The sequence below is a fragment of the Ctenocephalides felis genome, unplaced genomic scaffold (assembly GCF_003426905.1).
Source record: "Ctenocephalides felis isolate EL2017-DRISC unplaced genomic scaffold, ASM342690v1 CF-g0.4_SCAFFOLD_03506, whole genome shotgun sequence".
NCBI classification, from domain to species: domain Eukaryota; kingdom Metazoa; phylum Arthropoda; class Insecta; order Siphonaptera; family Pulicidae; genus Ctenocephalides; species Ctenocephalides felis.
Genome location: NW_020539660.1, coordinates 1 through 24,314, shown reverse-complemented (window position 1 = coordinate 24,314; position 24,314 = coordinate 1). Strand labels below are relative to the sequence as shown.

The following is a 24,314-nucleotide window of genomic DNA, read 5'->3' as shown; positions in this document are numbered from 1 at the left end:
TTTGTGCACGATTGTTAAAAATGTCCTTTTAACATTTATTATTTATCCCAATGAATAAAGCAGAATCCGGCCTCCAATTACTAAGTCGTTTAGACGACCGTCCTCTTCTAAACGACTTCGACACAGTTCTATTCCCAAACGGGGGCCCATTTCCCAAAGAAATAATAGAAATAACCGGGGACTCCAACACCGGTAAAACATTATTACTTACAGAAATCATAGCTAAAGCCATTTTACCTGTTCGACACGGCGGACGAAACGTTTGGAGTCATTTTAATAGACACCGACTGCCACTTTCAAATCATCAAACTAGTGACAGCTTTGGAAAAATTTGCCACAACACAAGATGAAGATATAACGATATAATAAAGGAGTCTTTGGTGAATTTTAATATTCTACAATGTCATGATAGTATGCAGTTGAACGTGACTATCAAAAGACTCGATGATATTTTGATACAGAACACAGATGTTTGTATTTTAGCATGGATAGCATAGCATCGTTCTACTGGTCTGAACAAAATCAAATTAAAATGGATACTTACTACCGAACGATTTTGAGGAGTATTCAAGGTGCTACTTGGGAATATAAAGTTGTCTTTTTCTATACAAGGCCTGGTTATTTTTTTACTAAAAACACTGGAGATAATTTTACTGAAGTACCTAGAAGTGGATGTATTAATTATCGTGTTAAATTGGAATTAGCAGAAGATGAGAAGATGGATTGTGATGGGGATGTTAAAATGGATGCTGATGCTGTCGATGTGAAATATTTTCAAGCTGTATTGAAACTGCAAAAGATAATTTGTTAATAGATATGTGATAAATGAACAAGGGTTTGAATGGAATAAATAAATATAAATGTAGGCAATTAAATTTTTGTAAATATATAAAAGTTTTATAAATTATCTAGCAAGCTTTTTTTTGTATCTTAAATACAAAGCAAGTTATGTGCTACATTTAAATAAATATAATCATAAGACTTATTAAATGCTAAGTCTGTTGAAAATAAATTATATAAAATCACTTATATATAAGTATTCCATTTTGTCTTTGATTGCTATCCGAAAAAGATTGAACAAAAAGTATGTATTATTAATTTGTAATTTATTCGTCGATTTCGACCATTAAACGTTTTAAACCTATAGTTAATTAATTGTACTTATTGCAATTATTTAAATCGATACTACAATCACTAATTTAATGACTCAGTGAGAGAAATGATAAATAGTTAAAATTTATGTAAAGTTTAAAGAAAATAATAAAAATTCATTTTAGTATTATATCAATTAATTGATTTAAAAATCAATCTAGCATTTTTTGTTGTTCTAATTGTACAAAAAGCTAATTTAACTACTAATTGAAGAGATCGAATCTAAAACATATCAGTTGCTAAGCAAAACCTACAGAATTACAATAAATTTAAATTAATTTTAAATCCAGGCGCTCCATATTCTATTAATTATTGTTAAATTTATATTTACCACTATTGACTTCGAAAAAGATGTTTCCTTATAGCTAAATTGAATGTAATGTTTTTGTTAATATTTTTCTTATTTTTTGTACTTTCTTATTTTACATCGTGATGATTTTTGCTACTGATGCCATAACTGCTAATGTCATAACCGAGGACCACACTTGTGTACCTGGAGCTCCGGCTGAAAAAATATAAATGTAATGATGAATATTAATCAATATAAAAATCTTCTGTATGATGTATAAAGAAAAATCTTCCTAAACGATTATTCGTATTTCGATAAATCTTTTTGAAGTTTGTTAAGGAAATTTTCTAGGATTTTTTGATTTATAGAAATATAGCTAGATTGTAGAAATAAATGGAAAAACTTACAAAAGACCGCTTATCATTGTTTGACACTGACAATATTTGAGGAAAAAAATAGAAATTTAAAACATTTTTATGTGCCTTGCTTTGAAGTGGGTAAACTATTCAATGTGTTTTGTTAGCTGTTCCTTTCACCTATGCACAACATTTGTAATCAGTTATAGTTATTTTTGTACTAAACATTTTATACTAGAAGTATTTTTTATGGCAAAACAACGTTTGCCGGGCCAGCTAGTATATAATATATATATATATACATATTATATTATATATATATATATATATATTACTCACATCCGCATTTTCCGTCCTCAGTGACTTGAAATTCAGGTTTGCAAAGACACTTGTTCTGGAAACACCTGATCCTGTCTCTGTATTCTTCTCCGATGAAACATTCGATATCATCAACGCATTCTGGTTATAGCCTATAAAATACATACAATTATTTTAATTTCATTATAAATATATTAATAAATTAGCAAACCCGACGAACTCCGTTTCGCCACCAGATGGTTTTGTGAAAAAGATGAAGAAATTTTTTGTTTGTTTCATATTCGAAAAGGAAAAATGTGATTTTATTATACAACAGTAATGAATTTATTTCGATTACAAAAATGAAGTGTTTTTTAGTTGAACTTCTCTAAGTAAATGAAAGTGAATCCGCAATTATCCGTTTCATTGAAGTGCTCTTTGGTAAACCACATTTTTTGTTTTTTGGTCTGACGTTAACACAAACAAAGCGGATGGTTTTCCAACTCGTGAACAGGCAACGTATAACTGCCCATTTGAAAAACAATAATTTTCTAAATAATCTATTTGAAATTTATACTGCAAACACTAAGCGATTGACCTTGCGACTTGTCTTTGCGATCGCAAGGCGAACTGGAAACTGCTTTCGTTTGAAGTCAAACAAAAGACCAGTCGGAATCATTGGTATGTTACCAAATCGCCAGCAATTTTTGATTGAATGGTGAAATTCAGTGCGTGTACATCATTATTCTTTGCGGCAAGAATTGCTCGTTGACTTAACCAAGCATAATCCTGATAATTCTCACTAATGCCATTACTCCGAATTTTTAATTACGGTGCATGAAGTTCCAGCAATTTGCATTAGGGCACGATGCCATGCACCACTAATTTTCTTAGCTATAAACCTTGCGGAGCCCGAGACCTTTCCACGAAGGAAAACCCGACTTATTTTTTATATATATAGAATATTAGTATTATTACCTTTAGATTGGATGCAAGTTTCTGTTCCTCGATTCGTGGTGATCTTCCCTGCACACACAGACTTCTCGGACACAATGAGCATTGAAGTTGAATTTTGTGTGACATTGTTCGCCTACGTTGCAGTGTTCACCCAATTGTTTACCTGCAAAATAAATAAATGAATAAAAACAATTAAAAGGCAGAAGATTTGTTTCAGTTAAAAGGATATAGTCTTACGTTCTAGACATATTGGGTCTTCTGGATGAGGCACAAAGTTGAATTTGCAAACACAAATGCCACTATCGCATCTTGAATTGGGAAGACTGGCACATTCTTGATCTGACATACATATAGCACCAACAGCTAAAAGAAATAAATACTAATTAAAAAAAAGAGTGCGCGTAAGGTTAACGCGATTGAAGTAAAACTTTTTTGCTATTGTACAAGATGGCATTTAAGTAAAAATACATACATCATATAACATTTTTGAATAATGTTTATAAGTAATATGGGTAACACTTGCGATGCACTCATTTATTAGTGTCAACCATTATACACATTTATATAATGATAAATTATAAATTATATATTCATGATTGCATTAAAAATATGTATATTATTTAGAAATAATAATGTAATTAAAGTCATACTTCAAATACGACATGATCGGTTTGTCATTGTAATTAGCATTTAGGACTCGAGCCTTCATTAGAGAAATGAAGTAATTGTTGGTTTAATAATTAATTCTATAATATTCGTTCACACAGTGGATTATGTTAAACAACGCCTAAACAAATATTGTTTTCGCAACTTCACTCATCATGTAATAATTGTGTTTGAAGAACTTTATGTGATTAAATTAACATACATTCATTGACTTCTTGTTTTTTTCACTATTTTGCTGGCGATATAATCTCATTATTGAACATCTGCAATATTTTGTCTAGTCTAAAAAATATTTTCCATTTTAATAACTTCAACGATTTATAGAAACTTCGAATAAAATGGAAATAATTTCTAATCAATAAACTTACGTTTAGTACACGGCCCAAATTTTTAGTTTGTTTTTATTATTAACGGGGGACAAGGTAAAATATTCTTCTGATTCAGGCATTTTTTATTAGATCAAGATTTGTACTACGATGTAACTTAAAAATGTTTATTTATCTATGCCGATTTCCTTGTTGATGTCGGTACGCATACAACGACATTTCTCTATTCACACGACACGACGACTAATCACAATCGACCCGTATAGAAATGATCTCATCAAGAGCGAATAACGTACAGTTCGGGCGTAACGCTTTTTCCGTTGCATTTGTACGGATTTACACCCTAGTCGCGCATAAAGAAATATTATAAAAATATTTTTCTACTCACCAGCTATACAATCGTTTCTCTCCTTGGTAAGCCTGAAGCCCTTTTTACAGACACATTTACCCTGAGACTGGTCACAGAAGACATTCTTCATACGACAGTCCTGGTCATAATTGCAACGGTCGTCCAGGGCTCGACTGAATCCTAAAATAATAATAATTCATATATATATATATATATATATATATATAAATAATGCAATCTTCTACAATTTTTATTAAATCACCATTAACTCATCACCAATTCTCTATATTCAAAATACTGTCCGCAACACTTTCATTACACATACCACCAACTTCACACTCAACTTATTAGCCAACTTTACACTCAACTTATAAGACCGTTACATTCAAAAATTGAATTAACTATACTCTGAAATGGTTTGAACGATTTTTATAAAATTTTGAAATCACGTTAGATCATGCCTGATCGGCCAGAATTTATTTTTCATACCCATATTTTTCATGTATTAAGGGTTGACCGATTGAGTTTCATATTTCATAATTAAAGATATAAAGCCCTAAATTTCGAAATAGTGATCGTAGATTACGATAGTAATAGCCATTTTAGTAATCACTGCTGAAACTTCCCGTACATAATTTTTCGAATTTCTTTTCAAAGCAATTGCGCTGCGTACTGCTTTAGACGCTTTTTTAACCGTCAAATGGCGTTTAAAAAATTTTTTTTTGTTGGATCTCCGAAACCGCTTTCCAAAAATTCAATAAGTTCTTCATTTCGCCAATACAAATAAAACGTTTTTCAATAAACATACAAATTAAATGTTGTTCATTCAAATCGGATGATCCGTTCTCTCAGAAACTCGATTTCTATTTTCTGCACCCTTTGTTCCGTATCTCCGTAACGGCGGGACTTGCCTTTGCCAAAAACTAATCAGCACATCTCCCTATCAATAGAAATCGAGTGTTTTTTGAACTATTTGAACCGTGTTTTCAAAATCGTTGTCAAAAATTTGTATCCGCACATACATACATACATCAATTTTCTGAGGTATGCCGGTATGTTCAGAAACCTCTGAAACGTAAAGATACATAAAAAAATCATTTTCGATTTTTTTGCAATTATTATAACTTACCCTACGGGAAGTTAATGGATGTTTGGATTTCACTTCGTAAAATTAATGAATTATTGAAAAGCGCTGTAATAATAGATCAAAACCATAAATATCAAAATGTGTCAGTCAATTCAATTGAAATGAAATCAGTTTGAGATTAGATTGGCACTTGCAATGAATATTAATACGCCCAATGAACATTTTTTGTATGTGGCATGCGTTGCAATGGGTAAACCATACATATAATTTGTGTTAGCTGCCTTTTCACTTATATACCTTACACTTCTATATTCACAATCAATGTTCTAGAAATATTTCAGAAACAACGTTTGCCGGACCAGCTAGTATATATATATATATATATATATATAATATTTACAAAAGCCAAGCCCTTTCCCAAACCTTCGCATTCCTTGTACTTAAATTGAAAGTAAAAACAAAGGTATACCATTGTATTGTTTTTATTGTAGTACATCTAATGAAATGTATTTCCAAATAAGGTAAAAATTATTCTATTTTCGACGTCTAATAACATCTACAAAATATCTAATATTTTATTTAAAAAAAAAACATTGCATTTTTAATTAACTAAAATGAATTTTTTTGCATTTCTCGACGTTTTGAAGGTTTCTGAACATTTTTAAAGAGCATACCTCAGAAACTGAATGAATGTGTGTGTGTGTGTGTTTTGTATGTTCGCATTTTTTTTTTTTTTTCAGGATAAAATATTTGATTATATGATACGATAAAATATTTATATTTAATTAATTTAATTTCAGTGTTGAAACGATTCAAAATGACTTGAAAAGCTGAAAAAATATAAAATGACCGAATTGAAAAAAAAAAGATATTTAAAATGATACTGTGATAATAATCTATATTAGTCATATAATAGTAAATTAATTCTTTTGATAGCACAAGAGAAAGAGATAATTGAAATAAATATATAACAACTTCTTAGAAAAATTGTGATGTAATTGTTATGCAAAAATAATATATTTTACTCTTATTTATTATTCGACGAACGACTTTTTCTTTTTCCTCAAAACTGAAATCATTTCCAGATCATCGAAATCAATATCTAGTATTATAATCCTTACAAAATCTCGGATACTTCAAAATCGTAATTCAGAATAATTATAAATTTTTGACGAGATATCTTAAATCATGAGATTAATTAAAATGAGTAATTTAATAAGTCGTTTAAAATTAAATTGTCTATAAGTTTGATTTAACAACAAATGAGCATAGAACTCGCCATAAATTCTCGTATTAAAACAAAATTTTCCTGTAGCAGTAAATAACTTTAAAAACTCTATTAAGGGGCACAACTAGTATAACCGCTTAAAAAAAAAGATTTTTGGGAATTTATATTAAAAAAACTACTTTATCAATCATTTCGAAATTTTAGGAATATTTTTATACATGTTTTGAGAATACATAGTAAAATTCTTGAAGAAAAAAAATTAATTTTTTTTAAGTCATCGTCGATCTCCAACGGCGCGACAAAAAAAGGCCCTTAAAGGATTTTGATCTTCTACGTGGATGAAATTTAAAAAAACTAGTGGGGTGGGTGGCATCGTGCCTTAAGGCAAATTGCTGGAACTTCCCGTACCGTAACGAAATGTTCGAGGAATACTGAATGTTTTCAAATAGATTATTATAAATATTGTAACATTGTCTAATATTTATAAGAATTATATAAACTGAATTGCAAAGTTGAAATTATTTGTTTCAACAAAAAAACTAAAAAAAAAATAAAAAAAAAAAAATCGAACAAAAATTTTTTTTTCCAAAATCAATTATTTTGTTAAGACAAGCAGAAAGTTTTTTGAATCATTTAAATCGGACGCTTAGTTCTCTCAAAAACTGCCATTTTTTACATATTTAGCTCCGTATCTTCGAAATGGCTGGGCCTGCCTTTGCCAAAAACTAATAAACACTTTTCCCAATCATTACTAATTGAATGTTTTTTAGATCATTCAAATCGGATACTCCGTTCTCTCAAAAATTCGATTTCTATTTTCCGCACTCTTTGCTCCGTATCTCCGAAACGGCTGGACCTGCCTTTGCCAAAAACTAATCAGCTCTTTTCCCTATCAATAGGAATCGAATGTTTTTTGAACCATTCAAATCGATTGATCCGTGCGCCCGAAAACGTGACTGGAAATTTGTATCCACACATACATACACACACACACATACACACACACACACACACATCCATTTTTTCTGAGGTATGCCAAAATGTTCAGAAACCTTCAAAACGTCGAGAAATGTAAAAATTTTCAATTCCGATTTTCGGCCCATTACAATAACTTACCCTACGGAAAGTTAAAAAAATTTTCGTTAAACTAGATAATATTGTCTGTAAAATTAACTACGATAAAGAAAAAAAAATCAAAAATTGAAAAAATGACGGCGTTTTTTAAAAAAAGTCGAATTTTACCCAAAATTTTGGTCGTTTTTGGACTGCCAAACTTCGATTTTTGATCCGGTTAAAAAATAGTTCATTTTACGGAAAACTATATACAGAACATGTAAAAAAATTTGATAGCGATCGGATCATTTGTTTTTGAGTAATCGCTGCAGCAAATTCGGAAAATGCTGTTTCGAGAAAAACGCTTTTAAAGATAAAATGTTCGTCATACTATATACTGTAACTCAAAAACTATTCAAGATATCGATTTAAAATTTTAGCATGTCATTTTTAAAGGTATAACCTATCAAAATATGGAAGAATTCAAAATTCGATTTTTTGAAAATTTTACACCAGATGTGCCCCTTAAATCAACTATACATACGTAAAACGCACATTTATCCATTATATCCTAAATAACTTCTAAAATATTCATGTTACAAAAAATGACATAAATGAAACATTTTTAGATAATTTAATTCTGCACAACTTTGCCTAACATCAAAAAACCCTACAATAACTCTCTATACTCTAAAATCGCAATTGAAAGTGAATACATTCGTCTTTTTTTAGTTCACAATTACGCCACCCAATGGCGTAAGCCACACCTAAAACCAAAAACCAAGAAAACTATAAAACACTTGCAACTAAATCTTTTACCTACACAAACTACAGTTTTATAAAGCCTTGCAATATTTAAATACAATTAAATTTTAATAAATAATTATTTTCTAATTAATTTACCATCATCGACTTGGCTCGTTACATAAGAAACCAGCGCCACCAGCGCCAAAGCGATCAAACAACGCACGGAACACAGGGCGGCCATTTTGTCACAATTATTTGAATTAAATTAATAAAAAAAAGACACGATTAATATGAAGCACTTGTGCACTTTAATAAAATCAATCACTCTGTAATAATTATTAGATGAATTAATTAATTTAATTGGTCGGTGTTTCTATTATTTATGAGCCGCAGCAGCAGCTGGCAAACGGCGGCAAGGTGACGAACGACTAATTTCCGATGATGGGTTATTACGTGAAAAGAAAAAAATTCGGCGATAATATTATGGCTTTATCTGTAACTATCAAAAGGTATTACAAGTGCAGATATTAGAATTATCAGTGAATATTCAATAGATAATGACATTGGTCATCACATCTACATATACATATATGTACATATAAATATCTTTATATATATATATATATATATATATATATATATATATATATATATATATATTAACAAACTCTAGTAATCGGGCATAACATCAATAAAAAACGTGAATTTCTTTCAAAAATTTATTTTAAATCCATACGTTTCGGCTATAATCCTAGCCTTCATTCAGCGGAAACTAAAAATAAAATTAAAAACTAAAACAATTGAATCGGAGTGAAAAGAAAAAATTAAAATAGTAAATAGTACTTACAATTAGTTAATCTTAGTGTTAAATTGGAAGATTTTAATAATCCATGGTATCAAAATATGGTAATGCAGTACACTATGTATTATAAACATTGAACTTGTAATTACACAATATTTTCACAAAATACTAATTTAAAAAATCACAATTGGTTAATGTGTTGTTCGTAGACTGGTTAAAGATATAATGGAGAAAGACTTTTAAAAAAATATTTTTACCAAGATTCTACACATGTGTGGAACGAATTGCGAATCCTTTGCTCGACGTTTTTATTGTTTTATGAGAAAATTGGAAATGCTATCTAAATAAAAGAGATTTGTGTCGCACAGCGTGTTAAGTTCATTCCGTTTATTTATTGTTATATTGCTATAAATAGTTAAAAAAGATCCTTCTATAATTCTTCGTTTGAATAAATTTTGTTCGAAGTTTCGTAGTACAGTCGGGTTGGAAAAGTCCATATTGTGTTTTAAAGTATAAATATGCTCCGCAATCATAGTTTTAAATTGTCTCGGATTTTTTTAATTGTTTTTATGTTGTTGTAAATCGTTTCATTAAGTTCTGGCTTGTTTCTCCTATGTAAATTAAATTACAATCTAAACAATTTATTTGATAGACGAGATTTCTGAGTCGTTCGATATTAAATGGGGTTTTTGTTTTGGTAAAAATAGTGCTAGTAGTTGTACTAAAATTGGTTACAAGTCGGAGTCCAGATTTATAAAAAAGTTTTTTCCAAGGAACATACAATTCTTTAATGTATGACAAACATATTACACCAGAATGAGTTTCTGAGTGAGGTAAATCGTTTTGTACTGTGGAATTGTTCATTTTATTCAAAAGGTATGTTCGTCTGTTACTGGTTACGGAGTTTATAAGTTTTAAGGGATTGGAGTTATCTGTTAGAATTTATCTTGTGTTTTAAGTCAGTAACGAGTTCATAAGAATTTTTTATGTAGTGTGGTGATTGTTTTGTTATTGTAGTTATGATGTTACTTATGTATTTCGCGAGTTTATATAGAGGGGTATTAATGTCTGAAACTATTGGTCTAAAAAGTAAATTATTTTTGTGGATTTTGGGAAGGCCATAAAGTCTGCAGAAATATGGATGTAAATTTTTCAGGTCAGATGTTATCTCTTTGGATAGTTGTTTGTTTGCTGTGAGTTTGTCTAAATATTTATGGCACGTACGGTTTATGTAGTCAGTTCACACTAGATTACTAAAATTCACACTAGAAATCTCTTTTATGAAAAATTCATCTCACATATTAATTCCTTTAATACTAAAAATACAACTTACGATAATATTCTTAGAGACCTTAAAGCTTGCAAAATATTTCTCAAAAATCATCCGGATATAGTGGTCACTAAAGCGGATAAAGGCAACATCACCATTATATAGAAAAGCAAGACTATATAAATAAAATATCTGAATTATTACTTGACACTAATACTTACAAAATTACTTAACTGTATGGGAGCACTTTTTCAATTTTGTGAAAACTATTTTTTTTAAAATTGAATTCGAAATGAAATGACGATTGTTAATGTTCTGGAGATAAATTGATTTATGATTTATGACATTTGATTTGCTCATATATAACAAACAAAGATAGCAAAAATAATGAAAGTTACGGTATTTGTAATAATATATTTGAAAACGTTTAAAATTTCTCGAATATTTCATTACGGGTCGGGAAGTTCCGGCAATTTGCCTCAAGGCACGATGCCATACACGGTGTATGATACACCACTAGTTCCAGCCAACCTACATTTGTCAATCTTCTCTAAATAATTTTTGTCAGTCTTCCTCAGAGTTCATGTCTCTGATCCGTCCAGAGATATTATTAATTATACCTAATAGTAATTCAATTGAACTTTGTATCACGGTTCTCGTGAATGACAAAACATAATTTATTATCAAAAAACACCGATTCAAACGAAATATTTGTGTCATTGTTATCTCTATAAAGATTACCTAGAAGGACTTACGTGAATTGATTCGATTGAGTCATTTAGGGGCCCCCTTGGCCGGCGGAGAGGGGACAGGTGAGGTGACGAAACGGTTTCTAGAATTTTGTAAAATCACTCGATTTTTGTGAAAGTCGCCGAATATTGTTTACAAATAAAATAGATTCATAGGCGAGGCAGGAAAGGGATCGCGGTGTATGTAGGTAAATATTTGTACTGGACAAGAAACGGAATCGAAGTTTTCACGTTCTTTACTAATTAACTTCCCGTAGGGTAAGTTACAGTAATCGCAAAAAAATCGAAAATGAAAATTTTTATATATCTTTACGTTTCAAAAGCTTCTGAACATTTTGGCATACCTTAGAAAAAATGAACGTGTGTGTGCGGATACAAATTTTAGTCGACGATTTCGGTAACACGGATGAAGCAATTTGAATAATTTAAAAAACATTCGATTCGCATTGATAAGGATACGTGCTGATTAGTTTTTGGCAAAGGCAGGTCTAGCCGTTCCGAAGATACGGGGCAAAAAGTGCCAATAACGGTAACTCAGTTTTTAAGAGAACGGAGCGTCCGATTTTAATAATTCAAAAAACATTTTACTTGTATTGACAAGAAGAATTGTCAAATTTTTGGGAAGGCGGGTCTAGCGGTTTCGGAGATCTAGTGAAAAAAGTAAAAGAAAATGCCATTTTAACAGAGATTTTAACAATAAGTATAAATTTTGTTTACATTCCTATGGGTTCCGTACCAATGTTTATCCGTTAGACAACGATGCGGCGCTTAAATTATTTGGTATTATTATTTCCAAAAAAATTCAAAACTATTTGGTATTGGTATTTTGCCTTGAGGCAAGTTACATAAACTTCCCGATTTGTGTAAATAATCGACTTAAAAAATAAATTAATTTTTGAGTGATTAAAAGTATTCCGAGTTGCGTTGCCTGTTCACGAGTTGGAATACTATCCGCTTGGTTGGTGTTAACGTCAGACCAGAAAACAAAAAATGAGGTTTACCAAAGAGCACTTCAATGAAACGGATAATTTGCGGTTTCACTTTCATTTACTTAGAGAAGTTCAACTAAAAAACACTTCATTTTTGTAATCGAAATAAATTCATTACTGTTGTGTAATAAAATCAAATTTTTCCTTTTCAAATATAAAACAAACAAAAAATTTCTTCATCATTCTCACGAACCATCTGGTGGCGAAACGGAGTTCGTCGGGTTTGCTAGTATATATATATATATATATATATATATATATATATATACAAATATAAATTGAAAAGAGTTAATTGTATTGATTTTAGTCAAACATTCCAGTAACAGTTAATCTCTATCCCAAAACTAGGTGCAGTAGATAAGATAACAAAAAATAGTGCCAAAGGTAAATCTTAAATATTATATATATATATATATATATATATATATATATATGCAATATTTATTTAACAAAACAAACTGCAATTTATACCGCCTATTCCCCTTAATTATTATTTAAATAAAAAAAACTGATATAGATTAAATTCTATTCAAACATTATCTACTTCCACCGAATTTAGTTGTAAGTGATATTTTGTCTTAAGGGGAAAGCCTGCTTAAAAAAATCATTTTTTTTTTGCAAAAATGTTTTCCAAAACTAGCCAAGAATATATCCCTAAAATTTCAGAAACAAATTCAAATTATTTTCAGAATTATAGAACAAATAGTGAGCATGTATATGAACGGAATGAAAACTTCGATGCGCGATTTCTCAGTTTTTCATTTTTACAATTTCACCTAATTGGCGGGAAAAATACCAAAAAAAACTGGATATCCTACGGAAACGAGATAAAATTGATTACATTCAGGATTAAATTCTATTCTAGTTGAAATTAAAAAACATCTTTAAAAAAAAGTTATAATTAACCTACTATTTAAAGTAAACAGTCTAAAGTGAAATTTTTTATCAAAAAATAGATTTTTTTTTCGAGTTGCGAAAAATTGGAAAATTTCTTATTTTTTCTGGATTTTTTAGGTTCGACTAGAATCTATACTGATGAAAATATAGATTTGTTTTGTTTTTTTAAGTAAAACTTCTTTAGGCGCGACTAGAGAATAAATCTGTACAAATGAAACGGAAGTGCGTTACGACAGATAAGAAGATTCGAGTGCCAATTCGAAGATTCGTCATTCGTCATTTCTATACGGGTCGATTGTGATTAGTCGTCGTGTATGTGAATAGAGATCTGTCGTTGTATGCGTACCGGCATCAACAAGGAAATTGGCATAATAAATAAACATTTTAAAGTTACATCGTAGTACAAATATTGATCTAATGAAAAATGCCTGAATCAGAGGAATATTTTACCCTGTTCCTTGAAAATAATAAAACAAATTAAACATTTGTGCCGTGAACTAAACGTAAGTTTATTGATTAGAAATTATTTCTATATTATTTGTAGTTTCTATAAATCGTTGAAGTTATTAAAGTGGAAAATATTTTTTAGGCAAGACAGATATTACAGCTGTTCAAAGAATGAGATTATATCGCCACCGAAAAAGTAAAAAAAAAATACAAGCAGTCAATGAATGTATGTTAATTTTAATTACATGAAGTTCTTCAAACACAATTATTACATGATGAGTGATATTGTGAAAACAATATTTGTTTAGGCGTTGTTTAACATAATCCACTGTGTGAACGAATATTATAGAATTTATTAATCAGCAATTACTTCATTTATCTAATAAAGGTTTGAGTCCTAAATGCTAATTACAATGACAAACTGATCATGTCGTATTTGAAGTATGACTTCAATTAACATTATTGTTTTCAAATATTATACATATTTTTAATGCTATTATAAATATATAGTTAATAAATTATCATTATATAAATGTGTATAATGGTTGACATTAAAAAATGTGTGCATCACGAGTGTTACCATATTACTAATGAACATTATTCAAAAATGTTATATGATGTATTTATTTTTAAATTAAATGCCATCTCGTACAATAGCAAAAAAGTTTTACTTCAATCGCGTGTGAACCCGACATATTATGAAATATATTTTAATGAAAAAATTTGAAAAGAATGTTGAAATATATAACAATAAAACCTGAAAGTTTCGTTTTAATTAAATATTTATATCCTTTCCTAAAAATTCCTCAAAGAAACAAGCTTCATGAATTTCCTGATACAGCTTAATCAATAAGAATTGAGATTTAGATATTTTGGTAAAATATTGGTAAAATATTGTCATTCAGACAATAGTTATCAGACCAAAAAAAGAATTAATGCATTAAACGCAACGTTACCTCTTTCCAAAAGGAATATACGTAGACACTATTAACAGACATTTAAGAATATAATTTAAAATATATTTTTAATAAATGATGTACCTACTGCATTTAGAGAATAATTATGTTTACTCATGAAAAAAAAATATTCCACTGTTCGTAAATAAAGCTCTCGCTTTCACTAATAACCAATCAATTCAATTTTTGCATTTATAAACATATAAAATAATAATAACACATACCTTAGAAATCCCCATAATATAATGTCCATATTAAAATCCATCTCTTACAAACTATATGTCTATAAAGAAAATTCCCTCGCAACTCTGCATAGAACAAAAGATATATCTTTAACAAATATTCTATTATATATATCCCTAATTAAATTCTATACAAAAGTTGCATTTCCATGTGTTCCTGATTTGCCAAATCATCTGGCGTAAAGTTGTCCCCACAAGCTCGACAAATTAAAGAATTTGCCTCAATAGCTGCAGAAATACAACTCGAATGATAAATGTGATTGCAAACTCTATTCAGAGTGCAAGGATGGAGTGAGAGACAAAGATCACAGCATACGCAGTCCTCACTTCTAGATCTATTACGAATAATGTTTAGAAGAGCCTCAATTTCACGTCTGAAATGAAAAGAAATTGACATGAATTATAAGCTCAGAAAACACATTTTATGATAAGTGTATTTATTTATTTATTTAAGGCTTTAGTTAGAATTTGTAGATTTTGTTCAGGATTGATATATATATATATATATATATATATATATATATATATATAAATATAGATAGATAGATACTTGATTCAAATTCAACATTTACAATTCAAGTCAATACAATTATACTTATATATCGATGCTTTTCTGACGCAACCTCGTAACTCGATTTTTGACGATTTTGAGTTTTAATCGGAAAATCAACCACTAAATATAGACGCATAGATCTGTGAAGTTTTGTAAAAAAAAAATCAACCAAACGTTTTTTATTGAGAAAAATACAATCACGTATCTCAATTCAGAAAAATGTGCTATGCGCAACCTCGTATCTCAGAATACATGGTGGCGTATATAAAAAAGTTTCGAAGTCAGCAATGTTGTTTAGTTCAATCTTTCTAATAAAAATTATTATTCAATTAAGTTAATTGTTATTAAAACTTAATGAACGATAGTTAATGAATACATTTATTATTTACTTACCGCAAGTTATAGTAATTTTCCTAAAATTGAAAATGAAACTTTTTGCATATTTAACGTTTCAGGGGTTTCTGAATAACTTGACATACCTTAAAAAAATGGATGTATGTGTTTGTGTGCGTGTGTGTGTGTGGATACAATTTTCTGTCCACGTTTTCGGGAGCCCGGATCAACCGATTTGAAACATTCAAAAAGCAATCGTTTCCTATTAAGAAAACGGAGTATCCGATTTGAATTATATAAAAACATTCAATTTGTATTGATGACGTGGTGATTAGTTTCTGGAAAAGACAGGCCCAGTCGTTTCAAAGCTTCCGATTCGAATGATTCAATGAACATTTTGCAGTATAAAGAATCGATTAGTTTAGGAAAGCAGAGTTTTTTTGTTCATTTTTTTAAATTTACAATTATTTCTTTGTTTAAATATGAAAAATGATTCGGATTTTAATTTTAATGCTAGCTAAAATTCTAAAATAAAAATAAAATAAAAGCTGGTATTATTACAGTAATAGCAGTATAATAATCATTATCAATACTGTTTCGGTAAATCAAATAAATGAAACATTAAAGGAATAATTTTTAACGGCAATTAAACAAAAATATAAACTTTATATAAATATAAAATTTAAACTCAAAATAAAAAAAAATAACTTGAAATAAAAGGCTTTAAAATAATCTGTCTTTCAAGTTAACAATAACTACTAGCTTAAATCAGGTTCGATTGGGAATTTTGTATGTTTTAGAAGTTTTAGAATATAAGTATATTCCAAAAGCTTAATCAGATCAAAACTATCGTGTTTTCAGGAATGTCCCTAGATCTCTGCATACATACATACATACCAGCGCCCTAGTGAATCCGCGCCCTATAAGTACCGTGCGCTATACGGGGTATACCTGTATTTTTATTCAATTTATATATTGGAAATAATTGATCACAGATAAAACGGTAGAAATAAATGATTCTCTCATTACTACAATATTCTAGGTGTATTGGAACAATGCAAATAAGTGAAAAAAATCGTGTACTTTCTTACGAAAGAGTAGTCATTTCAAACTCAATTATTAGGGTTAGAAATTAAAAAAAACATATACCGTAATTACGTTACAGTATTCTGTAGCCATTAACGAACTTATTAACACCAGAAACACCACCGAATTTAAACACAGTTGAAAATAAAACATAAAACTATTTCAAGTCTACTTCTCGTAATTGCGGGATTCTCACGGAATTACGTTCATTGGTTCAGTTGTGTGAACCTAATTGCGGGAGTCAAGAAATTGACAATTTTTTGATAAAATATATGCTCGATTTAACTATAAAACTGATCTCTTATTATTACTGATCAAAAATTTCACACATTTGAATCGATTAAGCTTATCGAAATCGAAAAAAAACCTTAAGCAATGGAACCGTCACATAACCTAACTCGCTAACAAGCTAGTACGAAATAGCGATCGGGTTACGACCGATGCTGTCAAAAGCATTTTGCGGCTTCAAAAACTAATATTTAAATTCGAAAATCGTACTATTTTATTAGGATTCAAATTATAATTGATGTGCTATTGAATAAAATAATTATTTATTGACCGTTTTCTTATTTTGCGATCAAAATGAAAAACTCCCGTAATAATGTACTATCCCGGAATAGTGTACGTTTACCTTATATTGTCGTAATTATAAACTAACATATAACGCAAGTTTAATATTGTTTGTTTTTTTATTAAGAATTATTTAAAATGTTGATCGATTCTCAAAATAAAACAATTGAAAAAAGTTATTCATGTACTCTTATTTGAAAACAGCATGACGCAACCACGTATGTTACATTTTTTTCCGTGCGACAAACACGTATCTAAAAGAATTGAAGAAAAATAATGATTAATTGTTTGTAATATCATACTTGTCTCAAATAATTGTCACAAGATTGAATATTTTTAAAATTTATAAAAAAAATTGTTAACAGCAGTTCAAAAATTCGTTATAAAACGTTTTTTGTCTCTCCTGAAAAGTAGTAGTTTCTGAGATACGAGGTTGCGTCAGAAAAGCATCGAAACATAGTACAGGCCAAAAGTTTCCGGACACATGAAAAAATCTCATTTTCTGAGTTTTTAGCTATATTTTTCATATAAAAATAATTTTATTCAAGTTAGTTTTGTACATTCTACGTAGTATTAATATTTAGTGACTGATTTGTAACCAATTTGTAAGAAATGATGGACTAATTAGCAATGAAAATGGTAAAATGTCACAGTCGATTTTCCTGAATATAGTATCATAGCATACTTCAGCGCCACGCCATTCCATCTGGTCTTAATTTAATTTGTCCAAAATTTATTTTTCAACAAGATAATGACCCTAAACACACTTCCTGACTTTGTGCCAATTATTTGAAGCGAAAACAAGACGAAAAAATACTTCAAATAATGCAGTGGCCTGCACAATCACCTAATTAAACGCCGCGTGAAGGATTTGCATCCAAGCAGCCTCCCTGCCCCGTGGAATTGCCTTAACGAGTCCTGGAAGAACATACCTGCGCAAACATTGCAGAAACTCGTCGAAAGATTACCAAAAATATGCGCTGCAGCGATCAAAGCAAAGGGTGGTCATATTCAGGAAAATCGACTGCAGTGACATTTTAACATTTTGATTGCTAATTAGTTTATCATTTCTCACAAATTGGTTACAAATCAGTCACTAAATATTCATACTACGTAGAATGTACAAAACTAACTTGAATAAAATTATTTTTATATGAAAAATATAGCTAAAAACTCAGAAAATAAGATTTTTTTCATGTGTCCGGAAACTTTTGGCCTGTACTGTATATATATATATATATATATATATATATATATATATATATATATAAATGCTTATGATTATCAATCTGAAAATGTTTCTAATTACAGAATTCCCTAGAACAACTCTCAAATTATTATATAATCTTTACAAAACACTTTCTTCAAAATGACTCATTCAAATATAACAAACTCTACAATCTCTAGCCATTATTATAATTACCTCGAGTTATCGTCCTCCAGTGTCTCAGCAACTCTTTCAATCCGTACTGGACTGGAAGGCCTTTCCTGATGGTACTCACGGTTAAGAGGAACAATTCTAAAATTAATATGTAATTTTTACAAAACACTTTCTTCAAAATGACTCAATTCAAATATAATAAACTCTACAATCTCTAACCATTATATTATAATTACCTCGAGTTATCGTCCTCCAGTGTCTCAGCAACTCTTTCAATCCGTACTGGACTGGAAGGCCTTTCCTGATGGTACTCACGGTTAAGAGGAACAATTCTAAAATTAATATGTAATTTTTACAAAATACTTTGTTCAAAATGACTCAATTCAAATATTGCAAACTCTACAATCTTTAACCATTATTATAATTACCTTGAGTTATCGTCCTCCGGTGTCCTAGCAACCCTTTCACTCTGCACTGGACTGGAAGGCCTTTGCTGACGGTGCTCACGGTTACGACGCTTCGAATTTCTGTTATATTTTATAGCCATATCCACAAGCAGCATTACCACTCCCAAACCTACGGCAGCTACAGTGCCAAAAACAGCGAGTGGAGAACTCATATCAAAACTGAAAGAGATAATAAGAAAATTTAATAAATTATTAGAATAAAATCATTACGACATACTACATAAAATAGGTAAGTATGGGTAAGTGTGTGTGCTGGTTGAAGTATGAATGCAAATCTAAATAAACATTTGTCATGTTAGGCTAGGCTGTTTTATAGAAGTATTACAATAGTTTCATAATTAAGATTCTCAGTTTTTCACATAAGCGCGTTCCAATACTTTTTGATTATAAAATTTCTAACACCAGCATTGATAGATGTAATAAAATTTCAGATTTAGGAGTTCTATTTGATTCTGGTTTGTTTTTCACGGATCATATAACTGATATTTGCAATAGAGCACACAAATCTTTAGGTTTGATACTGAGAAATTGTAAACAATTCAGTTCTACCAATGCACTTCTTTGCATGTACTATTCTATTGTACGTTCAAAATTAGAATATGGTTCGATTATTTGGTATCCTCATCAAACCAACAACTCTGATGCGATAAAGAAGGTTCAGCAAAAATTTCTGAAATATCTCTATTATAAAATATATAAAATTCACCCTGAGCGTGGCTTTGACCACAACACTTTACTAAAAGAATTTGGTATTCCTTCCTTTGCCTCACGTCGATTTATCTGTACAATTATGTTTTTATTTAAACTTTGCAATAATTCTATAGACTGACCTCTTATTCTTATCAAATATCCTTTAATGTTCCAAGGCTTTCTACGCGTTCACAATTATTTTTTAATTATCCTACTCCTAAATCTGATTCTCTCTTAAATTCGCCTATTTTACTTATGTCCTCTAACTTTAACTTAATTAATAATGAAATAGATATTCACAACACTTCACCTAATCAAATAATCTCCATCTGCACAAGTTAACCTTTTTATTTTCTTTTCAAATATCTCATTATTTTATCTTATTCTGTTTATAAATAATATTGTTACATTCTGCATTATATGTAATTTTATGTTAAGCATTTTATGTTAATAACTATATATTGTAATTTTGTATATATTTTAATTGTTATTCATTATGTAAAATAACTGTATTTTTGAGTCCTCTTGGAGTAATGTGTGGGCTTTATATTTAAATAAATAAATAAATAAATAATTGTGACAAATATATTATCAAAATTTTTATTGTGAGCAACTAATATTAAACATGATGGTAATTCGATAATCTCGGCAAGTACAAATAAAAATTTTGTGAAATATCACAATTTGCAAATATTTTTAAAACTCAAAAATATATAAACAAGACAAAATGGCTGACGATTACTAACACACAAAATTCATGTAATATTTATTTATGTAATAGCTCAAAATATAGATTTATCATCTTGCATCATGAAACTAAAGACATATCATAACATAAACGTATTTTAATATTATTTTTATATATAAAATAACAACAAAAATAGTATAAACACAACCAACAAACACTTATATAATTTTATTTCTACAACTCACCGTTCGTCCTACTAACAGTTAAAACACAATTTCTTCACACAAAAAACTCGGCCACTGTCTAAAAACTATTCAATTTATCACTAAAGACTTCAAGAGTTTATTTTTAAGTAAAACAACGCTTTGTGTGTATTTAAACAAGTGTAAATAACATAAAAGCAATCGTGTAAAATACTCAACGGCAGCCATTGAACAATATTGAACCATATGTCATTTTTCATAGAGGAGTAGTGTTGCCACACTATTAATATCTTCGGGGAATCCCCTCGAGTATTGCCATAAACGAGGTAATTACGAGCGAAAATTTGAATTTGGAAAAAACTCAATATTTTACATTGAATTTGTTAATTTAAATTATTCACAAATTAGTTTTTGCCTAATTGTGATAAGTTTTGCAGTTTCTTTTATCATTTCTTTGAATTACTTTTAGACATAAACCTTTGTAGAAATATTATTATTATTTAATGGCTTAAAATAAATTTTTGGATACATCAAGTTACTGTAGAGTATTACAATGTTATAATTTTTTTATATACATCATTAATATAAATCAAATGGCTTTTAAGAGTTGTATATCATAAAATTGCACTTCATTATTCAATATCAATTCAAGTATATCAGGATATACCGAGTTGCTCTAAAAATTTTGGTGTTAATAAAAATTTTAAATTGAATAATTTTGTACAAACTTTCCAAATACATAATTCGTATAATTCGAAGGGTTTTGAAGGTATAACTGATATATAAAAGTATTGCATTTAATTACATCATTGTTACATTTTAATATTCAACAATGATTTTAGAGTATACCAAGTTGCTTTAGAACTTTTTGTTATTAATAAAACTTCTAGATTATTTAATTTTGTACAAACTTCCAAATACATCTTTCATGCAAATCAAATAGTTTTAAAGTTATGGCCAATATAAAAAAAGGATTGCACAAAGTGTCTCATTAGGATTTAATTTTAATATTCAATTATAACTTAAAAGAATACCGACTTGATGCAGATTTTACTATTATTAAAGAATGATGTACATGACTCAAGTTTGTTTAAGTTGTATTTGTTTTAATAAAATATTTAAAGATTTTCAGACAAGATACAAAATGTATGTACTTCAAAAGAGCTTAAAATAATATCGAGTTTTGATTGTAATTTCTAACAGTTCCTATAGAGTTTCTTTAAATAGTTTTAGGGTTTTTAAAATAATTGTAGCCCTTTTTGTACAAATTCAAACTTTATCAATAACGATGCCAAACAATTTTAAAGTACTTCTTTTATAGAAAATTAATCAGAAATATTTAATAAATAATATTTTAGTAAATATTTCATGTGTATAAACATTCTTAATTTAATCTATTTCATTTATCTGAATTTACAAAATTATTAATCATCTTTCACAAAGTAATTCATTAATACAAATAAAGGTATAAAAATCAAGTATATATATATATATATATATATATATATATATAAGAAAGTCAATTAACAACTTCTTACATTATAAATAAATTCATTTACCATGTCAAGTATAAATTTAAACCTAAATCCATACCCATTCAACTAATTCTTTCGATTCTAACAAATCTATTTTTACCAGCAAAATCTTTATATACATCCTTAAGTCTTAAATTAAATTTATGCTTATCGTTTTCCTCTTGCAACCATTTTGCTAATAATTCTGGATGTGTTGTATCGACTTCTAAGAAGACACTTCCATTTATAATTAATTTCTGTGAGCATAGTTTTAATATTGGTTTTATAACAGTCAGTCCATCGGGGCCACCATCTAGTGCTCTTAAATCTTCATATCTAAAAAAAAGCAAAGAGATATTTATATATATATGAATATATATATAAGTAGTAAATTTATTTGTATACAATTTGATTTCCGGTTGCAATTTAACTAAATCCCCTGTAGGTACATAAGGAGGGTTGCTCACGACACAATCATAAGGCCCTTCCAGCACCTGAGTCAACAAATTATCATCAGACAGTTTCGCTTGCAATAAACGCAAACGCTCTGATAATCCCAAAGCCAAAGCATTATCTAACGTTGTTCGACAAGCGTGGAGACTCTGATCCACTGCTGTAGCCTTAAGCTAAAAAATATCATAAACAATGTGATTATATATTTAAAATGTACATACTATTTTTTTACCTTTGGTAGTTGTTTCAACAATGCTAAGATAATAGCCCCAGAACCACAGCCAATTTCAAGTATTTTCAAAGACATTGAGGATTTGTTTATGAAATGTTGTAAAACTAGATCGACTAATTGTTCAGTCTCTGGTCGTGGTATAAATACAGGTGGTACCACTTTTAATGTTAAGTCTTTGAAGTCCCATTCTCCTATAATGTATTGCACGGGCATGTGTGCCATTCGGCATTGGCATAACTTATCGATTAACTTTAGTTGGGCTGTTGAGACGTGCCGGTGGCAGCTTTTATTCACATCTGAAATCTAAGAAATAAATATAAATATATAATGTTAAATATATGTTTATGTGTCATTTCCCTCTTACTGTTTTGTGTGCCAGCACATGTGCCAATATATATTCAATAGATTGCTTAGGTTCCGAAATATCCGACACTTCAAATTCATTCTTCCATTTATTAATTACATCTTGTATAACAAAACATTTGTTTTCTTCATTCCTATTCGAAAATTGCACTGTACAATAATTATTAGTATGCCTATTATTATTTACTATAGGTATAACACAATTTCTAAAATTTGAAAAACTCCTACAAATTGTTAAAGTCATTTTAAATTAAATAAATATATAGAAATAAATTTATGCTGAAGACATTTGCCAGGTAAGAAAACAAAGATGACGTTTGGGTGACATAATGTCAACCTAAAAATTATCAATGTAAAAATAATATTGAATATTTTAAAACGTGGTGAAATAAATTAAACTAAATATTACAATATACAAAAATTAGCTTATAATTTTAACATTTTTGAAATTTATTTAAATTATTTCATTTTAATTTGACATTTATATCGCGCAAACTTCAAGTGTGTTCACCTGTCACATTCAACATTCAACGGTTTTTTAAATTCAAAATCAAGTAGTTAAATAAAAAGTTACTGAAACATGGTAAAATAAATAAATTAATAATTAAACGAGATTCTTACACATGTACAGAAAATTAGCTTATAACATTAACATTTTTGCAATTTAATATAAATCATTTAATTTTAATATTGATATTTATATTGCACAAACTTCAAGTATCAAATTTCACATTCAACAGCTTTATAAATTTAAAATCAAGCCATTTTAAAAAGTTACTTAATAATGTGAAATAAATTAAAACTAAAATTTTACCACGTGTACAGAAAATTAACTTATAAATTTACATTTTGCAATTTAATAAAATTATTTAATTTTAATTTGACATTTATATTGCGCAAACTTCAAGTGTTTTCACCTGTT

General features: G+C 29.0%; 3 protein-coding genes across 3 annotated transcripts; all 3 read right to left on the bottom strand.

The window, feature by feature from the left end:
- Nucleotides 1-1,571: 1,571 nt before the first annotated feature.
- On the bottom strand, nt 1,572-8,916 carry LOC113382615 (cell death abnormality protein 1-like). The gene is made up of 6 exons (XM_026620870.1): nt 8,664-8,916; nt 4,432-4,572; nt 3,289-3,414; nt 3,073-3,214; nt 2,137-2,267; nt 1,572-1,657 (listed from the first exon to the last, which is right to left on the bottom strand). Exons 1-4 carry the CDS (start codon nt 8,746-8,748, stop codon nt 3,075-3,077), a joined length of 492 nt encoding a protein of 163 aa, XP_026476655.1. The 5' UTR covers nt 8,749-8,916; the 3' UTR covers nt 1,572-1,657; nt 2,137-2,267; nt 3,073-3,074.
- Nucleotides 8,917-14,709: 5,793 nt separating this feature from the next.
- LOC113382614 lies at nt 14,710-21,054 on the bottom strand. Its single transcript, XM_026620868.1, has 5 exons — nt 20,873-21,054; nt 19,211-19,408; nt 19,019-19,114; nt 18,825-18,920; nt 14,710-15,233 (listed from the first exon to the last, which is right to left on the bottom strand). Exons 2-5 carry the CDS (start codon nt 19,399-19,401, stop codon nt 14,981-14,983), a joined length of 636 nt encoding a protein of 211 aa, XP_026476653.1. The 5' UTR covers nt 19,402-19,408; nt 20,873-21,054; the 3' UTR covers nt 14,710-14,980.
- Nucleotides 21,055-22,339: 1,285 nt separating this feature from the next.
- LOC113382616 (hemK methyltransferase family member 1-like) lies at nt 22,340-23,620 on the bottom strand. Its single transcript, XM_026620871.1, has 4 exons — nt 23,394-23,620; nt 23,030-23,332; nt 22,750-22,970; nt 22,340-22,680 (listed from the first exon to the last, which is right to left on the bottom strand). Exons 2-4 carry the CDS (start codon nt 23,249-23,251, stop codon nt 22,428-22,430), a joined length of 696 nt encoding a protein of 231 aa, XP_026476656.1. The 5' UTR covers nt 23,252-23,332; nt 23,394-23,620; the 3' UTR covers nt 22,340-22,427.
- Nucleotides 23,621-24,314: the final 694 nt, after the last annotated feature.

Bases quoted from the DNA above. Each gene is read 5' to 3' on its own strand.
- LOC113382615 (XM_026620870.1), bottom strand. From the start codon at position 8,748: ATGGCCGCCCTGTGTTCCGTGCGTTGTTTGATCGCTTTGGCGCTGGTG. The intron at 3,415-4,431 runs GTGAGTAGAAAA...TATTTCTTTTAG, and splicing joins GAGAAACGATTGTATAGCTG to CTGTTGGTGCTATATGTATG. The intron at 3,215-3,288 runs GTAAGACTATAT...TTTATTTTGCAG, and splicing joins AGACCCAATATGTCTAGAAC to GTAAACAATTGGGTGAACAC.
- LOC113382616 (XM_026620871.1), bottom strand. From the start codon at position 23,251: ATGGCACACATGCCCGTGCAATACATTATAGGAGAATGGGACTTCAAA. The intron at 22,971-23,029 runs GTAAAAAAATAG...GATATTTTTTAG, and splicing joins TGTTGAAACAACTACCAAAG to CTTAAGGCTACAGCAGTGGA. The intron at 22,681-22,749 runs GTATACAAATAA...GCTTTTTTTTAG, and splicing joins TTGCAACCGGAAATCAAATT to ATATGAAGATTTAAGAGCAC.
- LOC113382614 (XM_026620868.1), bottom strand. From the start codon at position 19,401: ATGAGTTCTCCACTCGCTGTTTTTGGCACTGTAGCTGCCGTAGGTTTG. The intron at 19,115-19,210 runs GTAATTATAATA...TATTAATTTTAG, and splicing joins CCGGAGGACGATAACTCAAG to AATTGTTCCTCTTAACCGTG. The intron at 18,921-19,018 runs GTAATTATAATA...TATTAATTTTAG, and splicing joins CTGGAGGACGATAACTCGAG to AATTGTTCCTCTTAACCGTG.